General features: G+C 52.4%; 1 protein-coding gene across 2 annotated transcripts in view; it reads right to left on the bottom strand.

Annotated features, from left to right (window-relative positions):
• Positions 1-20,165, bottom strand: part of ZFHX3 (zinc finger homeobox 3) — a 370,752-nt gene that overhangs the window by 45,750 nt on the left and 304,837 nt on the right. For both annotated transcript variants that reach the window (XM_014889524.2, XM_088172183.1), the window contains one exon: positions 9,142-9,373. In XM_014889524.2, the coding sequence (XP_014745010.2) occupies positions 9,142-9,373 (232 nt within the window). The remainder of the gene's footprint in view (positions 1-9,141; positions 9,374-20,165) is intronic.

Raw genomic sequence — 20,165 nt, 5'->3', positions numbered from 1 at the left:
ACGTTTAGGGGTTGGGGCAGAGAGGGCACTGAGTGGGGATGTCTGGGGTGTGCAAACCTACACCTGACACGCTGACAGGGGAGAAAGAACACGTGTAGAACAGAGCCAGAACACCCAAACCTCTGCTATTTGTTCAATGAAGTGACCACACATGAATGACAAGCCTGAAAAGGGGTAGCAGGAAACACAGAGCAGGAGAGGGCTCAGGCTCTTTGAGCTGAAGGTGCCTTCACAGGAGCATCCAAGTGAAGGTTCAGTGGAGTCAGACCAACACTGCTGCCCTCACTCACCACTCTTGGAAGGACTGACAAGGAAAACGGAAAAAAATGCAAATTGGAAGCAAATATGGATAATAATTTCTCATAGAGCTCCCTATTAACCTTTGGAACTTGTGGCCTCAAGAAATCATTGAGGTCAAAACAAAATATATGGCAAAGGCATCGAGATGTGCAACTCAGAAAAGCAAACTGAGTATTTGGAAGAAAGAGACACTTTCTTGCCTAAGGGCATGAAATGAATTTTAGTAGGAACAAGGATGAGACCTCGATTTGGGTAGGTTATTATTTGTTTATGGGTCCCCAGATTTCCCTCTGAAGCAGTCAGAGCAGGCAGGACACTGGTGCTGACAGGCACGTTATTAGCCAATCTCAGAGTTTTAGTGGAAAAATAAATGCATGTGGTAGCTCCTTCCCAGGCAGCTCTGAGGATGTTAATGTCATCACCAGAGGATCAATAGACCTCGCAGAAGGGACAGGAAGCAAGTGCACGGCAGAAGTACAGACACACAGAGGAGCAGACTGGTCCAACATGCACACCCAGCAGTGGGAATGCTGGAGTGGGCCAGGCCAGGGGTCACTGCCAGCCTGAGCCAGCTCTGCAAAACCTTGTTTCACAAATCATCCCTCTGATAATGTATGGAATCTCATTCTGCTTATGGCTTGTATGGAGAAAAAGGAATTCAATTCAGAACCCAGGCTGTGTATCTCTTGCAATTAAATCCACAACCTACAGAGCTGAGGAGGAGAAGAGCATTTCCTGTTTTCCTAACATCTCCTCTGAACAGAGGTCTGAAAGCACTTTTTCATTTTGGGCAGTGCATTGGGTTTGCATGGCAAGGTCTGAGTAGCAGGGGGGCTCCTCCTTCAGTCCTGCCCGTTCAAAACCATCGGGCATGAGCTCCTGCAGCAGAGTGAGCTGAGAGAACCACGGCAGGGAGAAGGCAGAAGAAGCAGGAAAGGAGCTGATGCCCTGCAAGGACATTCCCTTACAGTGCTGGGCATGAGCCTCTAGACTTGTATCAGCTTTTATAAACAAGTGCATCTTTGGCACAGGACAATGAAGCCTGTGACTCCAAATGGGCAAGTTCAGTGGCAGCAGGCTCCAACCAGGAAGGCACAGCAGCTGCTCCAGCTCCCACCCTGCTCCACTCACAAACCAGTCAAACATCCTTGCTGCCTCTGAACACAAAGCCTGTGCCCAGCTGAACATGAGTGACCTTTCCTTGCTGCCAGTGTGCCCAGCCCGGGTGTCACTGGGCACAGGTCACTGGGCACGGCAGCAGGGAACAGGTACTGAGGTACCCTCGGAATTCTGTGCTGAAGCTCCAGCCCCTCTCAGCTCAGCAGTGGAACACGAGAAGAGACTCTAAACTAAAACACCAAGAACAGCAGAGGCAACTCTTTCAACTCATTAGCCTGGGAACACAGGAGGGGCATGTCCATTTAGAGATATTTAACTGGAAGCCCAGTACCACAGCAAGGGAGAGAGCAGAAGCTCAGCAATAGCTACGGGAGTCAGAGCTGTGGGAAGGTGCTGGGTATGAGCTGCTGCAACACAGTCTATGAGAGAAACATCAAAAATCAGGGCTGAAAGTGGAGGAACAGCTGCTGGAGCACGTGTCTAAGGTGTTCTGGAGGGTTTCTTCATGTCCCCAGACGGTCAAAGCAAGGGCTTTGGGTCAGACACAGCCCCTGGGCAGGGGTGAGGCTGGGACAGAAGCAGCATGGCTGCACTGATGGGATCTTCACCAGCGTGAATCCCAGGTCACTCACACGGACATCTACCAACACAGCCTGGGACCACAGTGCCCTCCAGGCTTTACTGATTCACCCCTACAGGGAGACACCTTCAGTCTTTGACCTGCACCGCTGCAACAACCACCTCCAAGTCCTCAGGAGAAGAGTTCCCTGTTCTAAATCTGTGCAGGAGAAAGGGGGAAAGAGAAACAGGCAAGAGAAGCACAAGGTGCAGTGGGCACCATGCACTGGGCATCGACAGCAGAGCTTCAGGGACAGGGTACCAAGAGACAGGGATGCCACTCTTGAGTCCCAAGGGAAATGGAGCTCAGGGAGATGCTGAGCTCTGACAGCTGGGCTTCAGTCTGGCTCTGGAGTTGGCTTGAATACAGAGAAAAAAGCAGAGGAGAAGAGGGACTGGGAGCCTCATGGTGTTGTACTGCAGCATCTGGTGATACTTCCTCCTTTACTTTTCCTAAGTGGAAAGGGCTTTAAGATGCAGTCTAACAAGAAAAACATCCTAGAACAAGTCAGCTGTCAGAGCTTCCTCTCTTTGTGCTTAATGAAAGCCATGAGCTGCCCAGGACAAGTGGTGCTGGAGTGGGAAGGGTTTTTGGGATTCCTGCCCTGGCTGGGTGCTCCCCAGCCTGGCACTTCCCTCCCTCTGCTGCTTCACCAGCTCCAGGGTCTGGGGAGGTTTCTGCTACCCCCCTTCACCAGGGGCACAGGAAAACAGTCACAACCAACTTTAATAAAAACAAAATTAAAATTATTAAACCTTTCATATCCTTTCAAGATTACCTCTTTGCTGCTGGTTGGTCAAAGCAGAGCCAAGGCACAACTGCTCTTGACTTTAAACTTAAAACCAATCCCAAAAAAATAAAAAAAAACAAAGGAAATCTCCCTCTGCCAGATATTAAAGAGAACCAACTTTATCCCTGCATTCTTTGGAGCCAGACCTCAACAGCCCCACGGTGTCCCTAATGGAAAAGGACAGAGATGCTGCTGGGATGGGAATGGGGTTCCCCAAAATTTAGGTGGGAGAAAAGGATGCAAGGAGGAAAGAGACAGAAATTATGTTACAGGGCAATACCAGGAAAGAAAAGACTCCTAAAAGTTTCTCAGACTGCTGGACTCTCCTCATGTCCTCAGGCCTTCTGAAGGAGCAACTGAGTGCAGCCACCCTGACCCATGGCTGCCAGAAACACCTTTGCTGGATTTCAGTGACCATTACAGCAGTATGAAACCAAAGCAGAACCAAAAGCTTCCCCCATCTCTCTGCCCCCATGGAGGAGACACTCTGTCATCTGCCCAGCCCTGGGACAGCCCCCGGGGGAGAGACCTTGCCAGAAATACTGCAACTCCACTAGGAACTTGTTGGAAAGGTAAAAGGTCCTGAAGCCATTCAATCCATTAAACAATGAAAAAATTCCAAGGTTCAGCAGAACAACAAAAGGGGAAGGCAACAAACCGTCCTCTAAATGAACACATGTGACACAAGATCTTGGAAAACAAGAGATAATCCCGCATGTGGGGGTAGCTGGTGGGGCTGGCAGGGAGATCAGAACTGCTGCAGAAAAGGAACTGCAAGTTCCATTGCCCAGGGCTGTTTGCTGCTAGCCCACATGTGCTCCTGCACCATGGGTGAACGTTTTCCAAAACAGCACAATCCCTCGTCTCACTGCCTGTGTCTGGAGAGATGACAGGAAGGGATTTCCACCTGGGATAACAGAGCTGCTGCCCAGCCCAGCTGCGGACACAACCCCAGAGAAGCTGGGTGCCCACCACAGGCCCCCAGTGCCCCCCAAGCCTGGGGCTGCTCCCCAGCTCTGACCATGCACGTACTGATGGATTCACAGGCAGCACTTTGGAAACAAAGCTGGGCAGGCTGCTGCCTTGGGGGGTCACAGATCACACACTGGGAACAGGCAGCACCAAGCTTGGCAGAGTGAGAGGTAAACAGCCCAAGAGATCCGGATGAGGCCGAGCAGCACTTGGTGTTTGCACACAGGAGCTCGGGCTGTAACCTGGGCTGGCAGATTATTAAATGTGTCAATCAAGGACGAGCCTGGAAATTCCTCAGCCCTCTGCAAGGGCCACACATTTCAGACACGTTTTTGTGGCATCAGCAGCAGAGCCAGAGCTGCAGAGTGGTTTTGACTGGCAGATGCTCTAGCTTGGACTCTGTGTGCTCTTTTCCTGCAGGCACCATACAGGTGATCTGCTCTGGTAAGTTTTTAATTGCTGTGTGAGATCAAGTCCCATTCCAAAGCAAACTGGTGATTTCTTTCCAAAACCCTCCATTACCTCCAGCAGAAGTGGGAGACCAACAGGCATCATTAAGAATGAGCACATTGTCTTCAGTGGAGACCAAGTGCAGGACACCAGATCCCAGTAAATTTATTTTAAGCGGGGAGAAACGTCATTTGTCACTACCAACTTTCACTTCAAAAGTCTTGAAGTTCTACTGGAAGTAGAGAGTCTGCTATCATGAAAAATCCACCCCAAAGGCACATCTCACACCCCTGCTGTAACAAACTCTGTGCTTGATGAAGGTGAAGGAAAGATGCCTTGCATGGCTGCCCACACTTCAAGGTGGGAAAATAACTCAATGGTTCCCTCCCAGGAGGTTTTTGTGGAAGATCTCCTCTCCTTTTCTCCACCATTTGCTTCATTTTACAGATGGGCTGGAAATTTCCAATCCAGGAGATGGCCACCGAGGGAAGAGAGCTGGAGAGTGTGGACAGCAGAGGGGGGAAGCAGGGAGCAGTGCCTGAGTCCCCAGGAAGCAGCGAGGTACCAGGGCATGTCGTGGGACTCCACGTTTGGAGCCTCCCTCCTGCTCCACAGAAACCTTGCTTTGAGAGAAACCTCACAGAGCAAAGCACGGCCTGAGCAGAGGGGCTCCTGGGCACAGGGAGCAGCTCCTGCCCCCATGGAGGTGGCCTCCCACGCTGGGACAGCCACAGGACTGCTGTGGGAGCAGCGAGGAGCACAGCACTCCCCTGCACTCAGGGCTGCAGCGAGCCATGAGCACCCAGCTGTGCAGCACCACAGGCAGAGCCAGGCCGAGCTGGGACTCTGTGACTCTCGGGCTGGGAACTGCTATTTTTAAACCGTGTGGGGTTTTCTCATGTGAGCACAGCCTTGGCTCTATCACAGCTCTGGTGACTTCCTTGGTTTCATTAAAGATTCACATCCCAGTTTCAGTCTGCAGCTCCCAGCCCTCCAAAAGGTCAAACACTGAGACACAAGGCAGACGTGGACAAGCAGTGCCCCTCTGCCTGTGGGGCAGAGGAGGGGAAAGCAGGGGCTCTGAGCCATGCCCCCCTTCCAAGGAGCCAGCAGCTTCCCAGCGGGTCTCAGAGCAGAGTTTTGCAGTGAAGGTATTCCTCAAAACAGCTGTCATCCAGCTGTTTGGGACAGCCCGTTGCTGTGGGCTGGCAGAGGGTGCCTCACCTCCCCAGCCCCATCCTGCCAGGACACAGGGGCTGTGCACAGCATCTGGTGCCCAGCGAGGGCTGCCAGAGCACCCCCTGCTCCTCCTGCAAGGGCCCAGCATGAGCCCTGTGCTGGAAGGTGACTGCCAAGGCTTGGGCAGCAATGAGGAGGACTGCTGTGACAGCGTGGCCACCACAGGGACTGTCCTCTGTGGTGAGGTGCAGGCAAGGGCACCTGGAGGATGTCTGTCTGTCTGTCCCGCACAGTGGGGAGAGTGCGAAAAGGCTCTGCTCCTCCCACAGCAGACACTATGGAAAGGGAGAGCAGAGATGGAAAACTGGAGGAGTCAGGACAAACAGGGAAGGGAGGAAACACACACACACCACGTGTGAGCAGCACCTGCCCAGGGGACACAGGCTGAGCAGGGGGGCAACACCCCACGAGTGTGGGTGGCACAGGGAGAGAACAGGATGGGGAGAGCAGGGGAATCGTGCTGGACACTGCACAAACCCTGCCCTGAACAAGGACCCTGTGCACAGCCAGGGAGAGGGGTGTGGTGCTGGATGCCTTCTGGGATGAAAGAAACACTTCCAAAGTCAGAATGAAAATTCGATGCAGGTTGCTTCACATTTGTTTCTATCATTATCTAATGAGCTGTAAGTGCATTCACCCAACATCTTGAGAACGTTTTGGTTTTTACTATGGTCAGTCTTTCTTCACTTTTTTCTTCTCTAAACCCCCATCATTAAAAATCAATTAGCTTATGGGTAACATTACACAGATGCTGCTGCAGCAAGGGGCTGACATCTGCAGTGGCAGCAGCCCAGATACCACAGCAAGAGATGTCCAAAAATACCCTGAGAGGACAATACCCCCTTCCCTGAAGCTGTGCTGTCTCTGATCAACAAACCAGCTGAACTTCCAGCTCCCCCATCTCCTGCCTAATGAGCACACTTCTCAAAGCAGGCAGGAAAGTTTAATTGTCTTTAATTATCCAGTTCAAGGAGGATTGGGTTTCCTGCCTCATGTCCATACAATTTCCCTGCCAACAACTTCGTCATCCCTTTACTGGAAGTGGAGGCAGATCCTAAAGCTCTTCCCCAAAAGACACCCAGTTTTTGGGGAGGGCTGAGGGGCTGGCACAGGCAGGGACAAAGGTCCCTGTGTCCCTGGAGCAGCAGCTCAGGCTGCCTGTGCTTCTGCAGGGTGGGAGGGAGCGAGTTGCAACTAATGTGCAATCAAGAACCATCACAATTACAAATGTAAATGAACAGGCAATTGGCACTGACCTTTGCAGATTGTTAGAGGACTAATTAAGGTGTGATCAGAGCTCTCTTCCAACAGATTGAGATGCATCCACACAAGCAAATATCTACTCGCAGTCTCCAGACAGCACTGCTTTCTCCTCATGCTTGCACACAGCAGCGAGTAGGTACACACAGAGTAGGTACACACAGAGTAGGTACACACGGCATTAAACCCCAGAACCCGTGCTCTGTGCACAGCAATGGGATGGAGCAGGAGGGGAACAGGGTGACCCCACTGTGTCACACGAGGCCACAGGACACAGCACTGCCCCTGGGCTGTAGCAAAGCAACAGAATGTCACAGTCCCTTTGTGCCCCAGCAGAGATGTGTCACAGAGCAGAGAAGTGTCACGGACAAGTGTGTCTGAGCCTGGTATCTCATTGCACACAGAGGCCTTATCAAAAGGGGAAAAGTCCACCCAGGGGTCAGCAAACAACAATAAAAACCTTGCTGGGGACACAGACCCTGTTAGAGAGCAGGAGGGGACAGACTCACACTGTGCACAGCCCTGTCCCACACCTGGGGGATGGAATGGGATCAGAGTGGGTGGGAGATGGGAGCAGCCCTTCTCCCCATGGGGCTTACAGCAGCTTCTCCCCCAAACCTGCCTCCAGCCCTGCAGGGATGCCTGGCCCAGCACACCAGTGAGGTGCCCCACCTCAACAGTGGGCTCCAGCAGTGTTTGAAATTCAGCACCTCAGCTTCAAGTGACTTGTAAAACCGACCCAAGACACCCCCTTTGCCTTCTGCAGCCTTATTCTTGCTTGTATTCATAACACTTGAAATAAAGTATGATCAAGAAATTGTGTCTTGTTTGCTGTCAGTTTTTGTTGAAGAACCAACAAGCTTAAAGGAATTTAAAATATTTGTAAATCGAGCTTTCCTTTCGGTGACTAGTCAGGATTTTTATTTCAAAAATATTACAATGTTTTAAATGGTCACCAAACCATTTTCCCTCCTAGACAGTCAGCTCCTGCCCTCCCAGTACCTGCCATGGCCTAATCTGGGCCGGACAGGAAAGATAAGGTTTGTACAGTAAGAGACAAGGCAAACAGAAATTTCTAGAGTAAACAAGGTTTTCAAGGTTGTTCTGTCTATCACAAAGGGCACGGATGGTTTCCCCTCTCTGCTCATTCTGCATTTAAGCAGCTCAGAACCCACAGCCCTGCCCAAAGAAGCCTTCAGAGCTGGGAATGTTTTCCTGCTGGAGCTGCTGTCCCCCGGGGTGGTGGCAGCCCTGTGCTCTTGCTGGCACTGTGACCTTTGGGAAGCGTGTGCCATGCTCTCCACTCTGCTGGGCCACCAAGGTCACACACTGGGCACTTTTTTCCACAAGACTGAATTTAACTCTTAATGAAAAATCTCCTGTCTCGCTCTTGGGGTGTTCTGGGTTTATATCAGATCCTCATTACTCACAGCCGAACAGCAATGAGACCCAGAAGTGAATTCAAGGGACGTTTCTGAAAACCCCACATGCTCTCCCTCACCTGCTGCTGCCGTCCCTTCTCAGCCCTTTCAGCCAAGATCACCTTCCTTGTCCCCATGTGCATTCACTGCAGAATGCCACTTCCCAGAGTGGCTCTTGGTAGGATTTACCCATTTTCACGGCAGTCACAGAGAGAAGTCCTGCTTGAAGCTCTGGGGATGGTGAAGGCTTTTGCTGGCACACCCCAGCTCCAGCACCATGGTGTCCTGACAGCACACAAACCAGCTGACCCAGGATGATTCTCCTCCTCCCTCCCAAGAGGCTTCAGGAGACCTGGGTTTTTCAGAACATTAAAAATGTCTCAACCCTTTATGTGACTGAACAAATCTCTGCTCCATCCAGCCTAACTGCTGTTTTTAGGCACACTAAGTCTTGCTGGACTCACAGCTGCAATCCCTGTCCTATGATCTGTGTGAGCAAATGTTTCATACAAACCCTTCACTTTATTTACCTCATCAGGAGGAGACAAGGAAAACAGACCTGGAAACTCCCACGTCCTGCTCTCCCCTATTTCCCAACTCCTCCTCCCAATCCAGAGTGGCTGAAGAACCAGAAACCAGTGCCAAGCTGGCACAGGTTCTGCTGGTGCTCAGGGCATCACTCGACTCGTGGTGCACTGGCTGGTGGAGCTGTGCAGACATGACCGTATCTTTAGATGCTCAGACAATACCCCAGGCCTTAAGAGGCCAACCTGAACCAACGCACACACCTGAACATCCCAGACCCCACCTGAGGCAGGTGGGATTCCTGGAACGCATCACTGACACTGTGCCAGCCCTCGGCAGGGCAGAAGCACGGGAACACCCCCGAGCTCGTCCCCAGACTGTGACCCCGGCAGTGGGGCTGGTGCCACTCGCCCCCCGGGCCCGCTCCCCGAGGCAGCAGCACTCACCAGCCTCGGCAGCAGGACACTTGCGGATGGTGAAGATCTGCCCGAGGTCCTCCTCTTCCTCAGGGAGGCCCTTCTGGAGGCGCTGCAGCTTCCGCAGGCTCTCGCTGCGCTGGTGCTTCATGGAGCGCACGTGCTGGATGAGGTTCAGCTTGGCCTTGGTGGAGTAGTTACACAGCACACAGTGGTAGTAGCAGCTCTCACCTTCCACCCCGCTCTCGTGGTGCTGCAGGTGCTGTGGAGAACAAAGCAGAGGGATGTCAGCGTCTCCTGGGCCACTCCACTGTGAACTGCTAAAAGCCACCCGGGAGCTCCTTAAGGGGCCACATTTTGACACAGATCCAGTGAGACAATGCCTGTTTGTCCCAGGGGATTACACCATCTCCTGCTGAAGAGATGAAAACCAAAACACACCGAAATGGGCACAAAGCACAGATGGGCACGGATAACATCACCTCCCTCAGTGAGGGAAAGACCAGACCCAGCAGTAACATCTGCTCACAACCCACTCAGCTCATTCCTTCACACTCAAAGCCTGTGCTGGGTGGGGATCCAACTGCATAACAAACCTACACTTAAATCTGGTAAATTCTCATGGAAAACTGGGAAGAGTAAAACCAAAGCAACCCTAGAACACAACAAACCCATCAAACAGAGAGGTCCTGGACACACTGAACAGAAGCAGAGCACAGAGCCATCCTGTCCATCATCCTGTGTCTGCTCCCTGGTATCCAGGATTCACTCCCTTGGGTCAGGAGGGAACCCATCTGCCCTGTAAGATGGCTGTGACACAGACCTGGGCTGAGAAGCCAGTGGTGAGCAGGCAGCTGGGCACCACCATGAGAGGCCAGCAGCTGGACAAACCCTGTGCCCTCCCAGCTGTGTGCCCACAGCCCATTCTCCATTACCATACCACAATTAATTATCTGGCAAAACCGATCAACCCCCTGGGACAGGGGCCCGTGCCTCTGGGGAAATAAGCAGCCATTTCCTGTCATGGATCCCACAGACATGGAAATTCTTCCTTAGAAGCAGAGGAAGGATTCACCCTGCACAGCCACGCTGGCAGCCAGGGCACAGCTGCTGTCCCTTCCCCTTGGGCAGCAGGAGGAATTTCCCAATTCCACAGTACGGGTGTGTCACCACGACATGAGATTCCTCAGTGAAGGCCTTTGGTGCTTCCAGCCCACACCTGACAGCTGAGCTGTGCAATGCTCCCTGCCAGCTCCTCACATCCAACCCCGAGACCTCCTTGGGTCTTTGTGTCATCTCATGCAACTCCTTCCTCACCACACACTTGGCCCCGGGCACAAGCACAGTGATTTGGACGTGATCTTGAGATTTGTCAATCAAAAATATTGCCTACGTGCAGCCAGGACCTTCTGGTAAAAAATTCTGATGCTTATTATCTCAGTTACAGCTGAGATAAGATTAAAGACACATATTACCCAGCGCTGTGTGCCTTGCTCACACGGAGGAAGGAGAGCCCTCTGAGTCTAGGAATGATTAAAAATAGGATATGAGCTGATGCTGAGGCTTCTGATTGGAAGAACGAGGAAAGAGAATAAATGTATTCTAGATCTGGCTAATTAGACTAGCCTCTTTTGGGATCACGATGTATTTAATTAAATTCACTGTAATATTTGAAGAATCCACGAGGGCACTAATCCCACTGGTGCCCTCAAAAGATTTTTTTGCTGTTTTCCCTTATAAGAACTTCTTCCTCATCTCATTTCTATTGTTTGCATGCGTTACCCTCTTGCTGAGCCAGGAAAGGCGAATGGCTCAAGGCAGGAAAGGTCAGCGAGCCCATCACAAGAGCCATGTGCCCACCTCAGACAGCCCAGCCTGGCTGTGCCCCAGCCCTGCCACAGGCTGGGCTCTGGCTCCAGGAACCAACCAAACCCAGTCCCTGCCAGGCACCAGGCACATCCCCATGACACAAAACTGCACCCAGCTCAGTGAGTGCCCACGGGCACAGCTCCTGCACCCAGCACAGAAAACACCCGTGAGCAGTTAAGAGAAAAATCCAGTCATGGGTTCAAGGAAGTATTTAAGGACATGGTCTCTCTGGAACAGGGGCACATTCTGCACTGCTCTCATTTAAAAGGGGGTTTTTAGGAAAACATTTGTTTAAACAATTTAATAAATGTGTCTGATTTTATGCTTTTCTTCTGCCTCCTCCCAAACATCTCCTGGGCTGGGTCAGCCTCACCTGCCTGTCGTGCTGGACGAGTCCCAGGCTGAGTGAGGGTGCCACCAAGCCCAGCCTGGGCACAGCACTGCATGCACCTGATCCAACCCATCCTCCAGCACAGGAAAGGAGCAGTCCAGAGAAGGAAGACACGAGGGCCAAGCCAGTCTGAGCTGTGAGCTGCTGGAGGCCATGAAATGCTGTCCAAGTACATGTAGTTATTGCCCATCACACTGTTAAACTTCCCCCTTGTGAGAATTTATCCGTATCACAGGAAACAAATTCAAAATACTAAACCAGAACCTTGTTAGAAGACAAATCAACTTGAAAATCAAAAGAATATATTGTTCCAAGGAAAACCAACCAACTTCTGTCAGAAAACATCGATTTCTGTGAGTCTGAGGGGGTGTTCCCCCCCTCCCTCTCCACAATAGGAAACTTCCAACATCTGGTTCTTCACGCATGGCATGCAAAATATTGATCAGGGTGAGTCAAAGCTACACTTTAAATCAGAAACAGAGAGAGGAACGCTCTGATGGAAACCATACGGCTCAGGAGTGCAGCTCCCCAGGGCACACGGGTGTTCCTGCACGAACATCAACTGCAGCTCCACACACGGGCTGCCAGCACCTACTGAGACACACAGCACCCACTGAGACACACAGCACAGCACAGCACCCACTGAGACACACGGCAGCAAGAACTCTGTCACTGTCCCCAGGACAGGGAGATGGTGCCAGCTCCCTGCAGATCCCCTGCACATCTGGGTCTCCCTGGGCAGGAGAAGCAGGTGAGCTGACAGGACTGGGGGCCAGAACCCAAAGTGGGACAATCAGCTCACAGAGGCTGCACAGCAGCAAAGCAGCAGGAACAAAAGGGAGGATGTTCTTCACTCTGGCAGCCCAGCAGATCCTCAGCTGACAGCATCCAGGGCTGTGCAGAGCTGTCAGGCACTGCCCCAGCGAGCTCCCCGCCCTCCTGCTGCACAAACATCCTCTTCCTCAGCACTCTGACCATTCCATCAGCCAGGTGCTGTGTGGGTCACTGACAAACAGCCTGCAGGAACCTCCTCCACATCCCTTCACATCACAGCACAGCCTGCCATGAAAACAAAGCCACTCCACTACACAGAGCTTCTTGAAAAAGAAGTTGTCAGACTTCAACACCTTTGGCAGAGATTTTTCTCCACATGTAACACTTTTCCTACCTCTGAACTCAGCACTCAGCTCCATTAGGATGGGTAAAACTAGCAGTGATTTCAAAGAATGGACAGATGCAGCTGAGGAAGAAGGAGCCAAAAATCAGCTGGAAGGTCGCAACAGGCACGGAAAGCAGCAGCACCACGGAGGTGCAGTGTGCTGGCTTTCTCCTCCAAGCACTGGTGTCTGAGCAGCCCCAGGCACCAGAACCAGCACACGGAACCAGGGAGAGCCTCAGTTTACTCTGAGAGCTTGACCCACGCTCAGGAGCTGCTGGAACCACTTCAGCCCTGATTGTCCAGCAGATCTGCAGCAGAATATCCAGGGACTGACTCCTCCTCGGGTAAGGTCAGCCAGGGTAATTAGTCACAGGCTTGGAAGGAAACACTTCAGGTGCCAGTGAGGACTGCAGGCCCCTGGGGAGGGACAGGAGGTGACCCTTACAGGGGAGCTGGAGGGGGCTGTGGGTCACACAGAAAGGGACCCGACCCCGCTGCAGACCTCAGAGGGCTCGTGAACATCTCCTGGCCCCCGTGTGCCTCTGATGTGCTGCACGAGATAAATCACACAGCCCTGCAACAGAAGAATCTGAATTTTTAATGAAAGTCATGTGGCTGCAGCTGTCTGATCCTGCTCTGTTCCAAGTACTCCATAAAAGTCAGGGCTGGCCAATCCATCTTGCTCTCCTTTCACACCTGCAGCCCCAGCTGGAATTTCCTGGAGCCGGGAGCAGTGGTGGGACACAGAGGGACACACTGGCTGTGCCCTGGGGACAGCTGGAGTGCCAACAGCCTCCCCCCATCCTCCTGCAAGGGGGGAGAATTGATTCTGCACCCAGCAGGTTCAAAAGCTGAACTTCTGCTCTTTCATATCCAACCAACATCCTGAATTGTTAACTGCTTCCACAGGAGCAGGGTTACAAACCCTTCCCTCCTCCAGCCTCCTGTCCCTGTACATCACAGCTCCTGGTGCAGTACCAGGACGGGGCTCAGGCTCGTTTGCCCCTGAGTTTCTGCAGCTCAGCTCGTGGTAACTGCACTCTGATCCTTGCCTTCCTTACCTGGAGGCTGCAAAGGCAGCACTCCCTCCTGCCACAGAGGCTGAGGTACCAATCCAAGTCCCCAGATCACCTGGAAAGGCCTGAAGAACAGCCACAACTGCCCCAGTGACAGCCTACCCCTGTACCTCACCACACCTGTATCTTCCGAGCCCTCCAGCCCTGCCTGGCGATCAGTGAGCACCACAGACGCTCCCCTTGTTAGCCACACGGCTGGTGCTAGCCAGGCTGCAAGGTTCTGGGTTTCCCCACAAACCCAAAGCAAGCCAGCAAATGGGGTTTGCTCCACCAGCCCTTGAAGCCTCATTAAAAGCCAAATATTGCTCAGCCTAAGGATGGAGAGCTCAGCATGGATTTTACTGAACGTTAAATCAACCAGCAAGCATAGCCAGCAAACTCTGTGGCACTTTAACTTTAAATAATGCAATAATTATTGAATTTCCTTTTTATAACTGAAGTGCTGGAATGTAAACAATGGGGCTGTAATTGCAGGAAGGGGGGATCAATAGAGGCAATCGTTTTCAGCCATGTTAATTGTAAATACAATTGCTCCAAGATGTCAGCCTCGTTCTTCTCGCTCCCAGAATCATCCTAACGGATGACAGAGTCCAACTTTCCCATTACAGCTGTTCGTTCCTTTAAGAGGTTCTCAATCAGGTCTGATCAATCTGTCAAGATAATGCATAGAGTAAGTAAGACTCTTCCAAACACAAGCTCCCAATCAATAGCCCGGACCTGCTTAATGAGGAGGGGCTAAAGCCCAGGGGGAGGCACAGTCCCAGCTCCTGCTTGGCTCCACAGCCAACTTCTTCACAGGGCCTGGGAGCAGCTCCTAACAAGGGCATTGTTTATGCTGCCCGTGATGAGCAGCATCCCTGCACACCCACAGTCCCACGGGCTCTGTGGGCAGACAACAACACAGGTTAACAGAAAGCAAGAGCCAAGAAAGGTTGAACTTGTAAGCACATCCCCCACACCTTCTTAATTGTGCAACAGACCTGCAAGCACTAATTAATCATTCTTGAAGAGATGCCCGAAGATGCAAACCTGTCTGGGGACAGCTGACAGCCAAGAGCTTCGCTGAGACTCCTCCTGTGGAAGATTCCTCCCCATGCCTCGGGGAAGGACAAAGTGCAGGGGGGAGCCAGCACTGGCCCAGTTATGCTGGCCAAGCCCTCCCAGTGCAGGGGAAACAGAGTGGGATGCTGGCTGAGGAGCTCTCCAGGGAGGGAGGTGAGGGAGCAGCCAGAGATGCTGTTCTCCAGCTGCAGCACAGGTACCCTTGCACACCTGGGTCACCCCACACTGGCTGAGCAGCCCAGAGAGGGGGAAAGTCTGCAAAGACTTGCCAGGACAGGAAATCCACTCTTGGGCAACTACAACTTCAACTGCAGAGAATCTTCCAGATGCCCGAAATCTCCCTTGGGAGACACTGCTGTCCATGGAGATGCACACAGGAGCGTGAGTATCGATCCTACTAATTATAGTGCTAAAACCACAGCACCATGAGAGCACATTTCCTATCAGCTGGCCTGTAAAGTGCTGCCCTCAACCCTGCAAGGCTGTGGCTCCACCACAGGACCCACGGCAGCCCTGCACCTCTGCTGCTCACCTGGGCACCTCTGACAACAGGAACCAGCAAACTTCACACAGAGTGGCCTCTCCTACGAGCAGTCAGGATGTGAGGGATGTCACCCAGAGCCAGTCTCACCCAGCAGCTCCTGTGGAGCAGCCAGAGCTCCCCTTGCAACTGAACCAAAGCCTGGACCAGGGACATTCTGATCCTCAGGAAAGCATATGGTTTTGTCACTTCTTATTTCCATGGATGCTGTCATCCCTGGAGAAACACAGTGGTAAAGCTGCACTTTTGCCTGCAAAGCACTGTACAGACAGCACTGGGATGGAGTGATGAAAAAGAAAAAAAAATTGTGCCAGAATGCAGCAACATCACTAAGGAAGAGGCTCAGGGCTTCCAGCCCACTCCTTTCTCAGTGCTGGGATAGGCAGGAGCTGAGGAATTCAGGGAGCCTCATCTTTTCCAGAGTCAGGAAAACAAATGGGGAAGAAACAACTGAAGACAGTAACCATAAGCAGGCCTCACAATGCCATTGCCCAGACCTTTATAATATATTTTGTACATCTACTTGAAAATAATCAGTTCAGTGTGACTTGCTAAGCTGTGAACACTCAGGTGAACCAGAGCAGCCTGGGAATATGGAAAAACACTGGATAAAAAGTAAATTATTTAATCAAAAGGTCTGGGGCGAACCTGGAAAGACAGCAGGATCAAAATCTGTTGTCCATATTGCAATTGTGTAGCTGCTGAGTGATTGAAGAGGGCTTTCAGTAGCACAGAGCCAGGCTAGGACTCTCCACAGCCCTGATGTTTGGTTTCCTCCAGCAGCCAATGATCCCTGTGTTACAGCAGGGCTCTCTGAGGAGGCTCTGATGGAACACACTCCTGGGTCTTGTGTTGACAGTGCAGCTCAGACTTAGCCACCCAAACCCCTCTCTGTGTGTGGAGCCTGTTTTAGGGACTGAAATTAAAATGCTATTTCCCCCCCACATGAAGTGTTTTGGAAAAAACCAGTGGTCTCTGAAGGAAAAGCCTGAGGAGTGTCTGGCTGGCAGCACTGTGCTCTGCCCCACCCCTGGGGGCACCCAGGTGTGCCAGTTCCTTTCCCTCCTGCCCTGGCTCCAGGTGCCCCAGCGACTGCAGGGCAGGACCCCAGGCAGGACAGGAGGGGACCCCATGTGCAGCAGGGATAATGCTGTAATAATGCACCAGGAAACCGTGTGGGACAGGGAAGCAGCCACAGAGACCCAGCCTGAGCTCAGGCTATTTAATAAAACACTACGGACACAGATTAACTCCCCTCGCCCAGGATTTATTGCTTCATCCATCTCCAGGGAGGCTGTGATGGACTGAAGCTTTCCTTGTTTCCACACTGCTTCTTTATAACTCCTTACAGCACCTCAACTCCCAGCAGATAACCAAAAACAGTAGCAACAATGCACCAGACAATTGTTCAGTCCTCTCCATAAATCGCAGAATATCAGGATCAGCATCGTGGAGGACACAATCTCCCATGCAGAAACCAACAGAGAGCCGTGGATAAACAAAAGCCAGCTCACCCCTTGCCCACAGTCTGCAGCAAGGATTTCTCAAGATCAGGTGATAAGGGAGGGAGGAAAACTAAAGGATGGTGTGATGGACTAATATAAGAGAATGGAAGCAGAAAGAGTAAATACATAATATTGCTTGAGTCTTGAAGGTGAGCTGGAAACCAGCAGGGCCAGGGAAGTGTCCTGGCAGTGGCACAGGCTGGGCAGCCAGAGCACAACCTCTGAGGCACACGAACATGGGGACAGCAGCACCAGCTCATTTCGGACTGCACTGCCAAGGTAAAGTTCGTTAAGTGTCTGTGAAACACAAACAGAACACAGAGCACCACGGAAATGCCCATGAGAAAATAAATAATTCTTCATTCAGTGAAAGCTTTGGATTGTATTAGACAAAGCCTGGGGCAATGTAATGAAAGAGAAAGATAAAAAGAAATGGAATAATTACTCACAGAATGAGGCAAGAATCCTGCTGGAAAAATATGTATGGAACTACTTATAATTAAGAACCAAAATAATGTCTGCACACAAAAGGCAGAATTAAGGCAACCTGCTACTTCCTATGTTCTAGAAGGTTGTGAGGGCTCCATAGACTCAATGGACACTAACGTGTCCTAAGAACTGAGTAGAGAAATTCATGCAATTGCTCCTTGCCACACACCCCTGAGCAACTGCTCTGTAAGGAAAGGCACCAAGCTCCGGGGGAGGAGGAGCCTTCCAAACACAGCCTCCTCCAGATTAAACTCTGCAGTCCTTGGGCATGTCATGGCTCCCAGCCCACCTGGTTTCCAGCAGGAAGGACACACCAGTGACCCACAGCAGCACGACTGTCTGCCTCATGGATGCTGTGCACGGCCTCCAAGCAGTCTGCAGCCTAGGAACAGCTGGGTTTGCTGCTCTCTATTTCCTGTGTATACCTAAAATCTAATTCAACTGTGGTGCAATTCTGCAGAGGATCGACAACAGAATACAATGGCTCTGAGCATTAATTGCAGGTGTTCCCTCCAAGACAGACTCCTGTGTGCACCCCGTGGGGCAGTGTGACCCCCGGGCACCCAGGGCAGGGTGGCTGGGTGAGCCATGTGCACCCCATGGGTGTCCCGTGGCAGTGTGAGCCCCGGGCACCCCTGGCAGCAGGCTGCATGCCCTGGGCACGGTGCTGGAGCCGTGGGTGCCGTGCCAGCCCCAGAGCTGCCGCCAGGCGAGCGCTGCTCTCCTTCCCCACCAAAACCCCCGAGGCCTCGCGTGTGCGCTAACCACAGCCCTTTGAGAGGCTCGTGTATTTACAAACCAAGGCATGCTGGAATCAAAGGGGATACCATATGACATAATTCACATTAAAATGTCAACAGGCTGACAATTTATAGAGTCAATCCACCGGAGGTGGGGAGAACTGAGACGCGGTAATTGTTTAATTCCCGCTTAAACCAACAGCAGCTTCACCTTCAAAGCAGCCCCGCGTGCACGGCCCCTGGCTGCTGTCAGCCCTGGTGCCAGCCTGGCCCTCGGCCAGCATGGACGGAGGCAGTGGCCTCAGACACTCACTGGCACCGAGCACGGGCTGGGGACACGGGATGCAGCTCCAGCCCAGCCCATGGCCAATATTCACCGTCAGCACAAGGACCAGCAGTATTTCAGGAAGGCAGAGTCCCTCTGGTCAGGGCTCTGGTATCCATTCCCACACCTGGACGCAGCAGGTAAGAGCTCCGAGGGCACCAGTGAAGGAACCAGCTCACCCAGAGCCTGGCACTGCACGGCCCTGACCCCACTGAAAATACCACAGCACTGAAAGCATGGAGTGTCCCAGCCATCAACCCCCTCGGGGCACACGTGAACTTTTTACCCCAGGTAGATGGCAGCAGCTTTGCCCACATCAAATACCTTGTGGTGTTTTGTGATTCTCCTCAGCCTGCTGACATCCCCTGCCCATGGACAGGCTGCCGGCAACGTGTCTTGTAGCTTGCAATAAAGCATAAGATAGGCAGGAGAGGGAAACGTGCACCACTGGGAGAAATTTTACCTGGATAAACCACAGCCAATAAATTTTCTATAAATGCCAGCTAATGCTGTCCCTTGGAGAGCACTGGGCAGGGACTGCCGGGCTCCAGGGCCCTCGGCACAGCCTCACTGTCTGTACATAAACAGTAACACCTCATTCTCTCTTCTACCTCATTAACTGAAACGCATTAAAACAAGTGTGCACTGGGAGCAGCAAATGAGACTGTTAAACCAAGCTGATATAATCCTCATCAGCTGTGGGAAATGAGCACACATCCATTACACTGAATCAAGCCGCCAACTGCGACTCATCGAGGATGCTGAGACCCCAGGAAGATGCTCTGCCCCCGCGGCTGTACCAGACAGCTCAACCCCTGCCTCCAGCCCCCTCTCATGGGGCATTCCCAGAGTGCTGGGGCTGCATTTCCATTCCAGCAGCTCCCCACGGCACACAGCTGGGGGCCCTGGTCCCACACTGCAGCCCAGTGCTGTGGGCAGAAGCGATGTGCTCACTGAGGGGCAGGAACCATCCGACTCCTCTAGCATCCAAGGAGAAAAGGCCAAGGCAGCAGAGCAGACACACACAACATGGGACATTTCCCCAGCCCAGTGTTCCATGGGGACATGCCCAGGCAGTGTGGCAGGAGCTGACCACAGCAGGGCTGGCCTCACACCCTGCAGAACTGCACAAGGGGGAACACGCCCCAGCACCGACACCACTGGGTGCCACAGCTGTTCCCATTCCCCAGCTGCAGCCAGATGCTGAACGGGGGGAGTCTCAGCAGAGGCTGGCAGGAGCTGTCACACAGTGACCACTGATGTCCGTATCTCACAAGGATATGGAACTGCTCCCTTCCTCTGCAGGGCCATCATATTACAGCTACGCCTTCACGAGCAAAGACTTGCTTAAAATGTTGAAGAAATGTTCATTTTGCCTCCCCCAGAGGCAGAGCAGGGAGCCCTCCTGATGCTGCAGGAACCAGAGGGACCACATTCACCTCAGACAGACAGACAGACAGAGAGACAGCGCTCTCTGCCCTCCACCACCTCGGGTCTGAACTGCTGACCTCACCAGAGCAGCTCAGATTTCCAGACTCTCTTTTCCTGATGTCAAGCAGAGCTGATGAGGCAGGATGGGGTCCCCTCTGCCTCGCCCCCGGCCCTGTGCTGGGAGGAGATCCCCTCTGCCTGAGCTCTGTACTTGCAGCAAGAATGTAAACAATGCCTTCAATCCTCACAGCTGCTATTTCAGAGTTTTTAGCTCAGCAGAGCTATTACATGGCATTTCCCCCATGTGCAGGCTGTGCACAGTGCAGCCAGAGCAGGCTGCCTGCCTGGGATTTGCTGCTCCCTGTGGAACAGGACACCCTGGGGTCTCCCTGGCAGCTCCCAGCAGCTTGCACAGGCATTTTGAACGGGGTCCATGAAGTCTGTTTAACCAGCATGATGTGTGCAA

This window comes from Sturnus vulgaris, chromosome 12, assembly GCF_052056855.1.
Source record: "Sturnus vulgaris isolate bStuVul1 chromosome 12, bStuVul1.hap1, whole genome shotgun sequence".
Classification (NCBI taxonomy): Eukaryota; Metazoa; Chordata; class Aves; order Passeriformes; family Sturnidae; genus Sturnus; species Sturnus vulgaris.
Note: the sequence above shows the minus strand (reverse complement) of the source record. Positions and strands in the feature narration are given on the sequence as shown.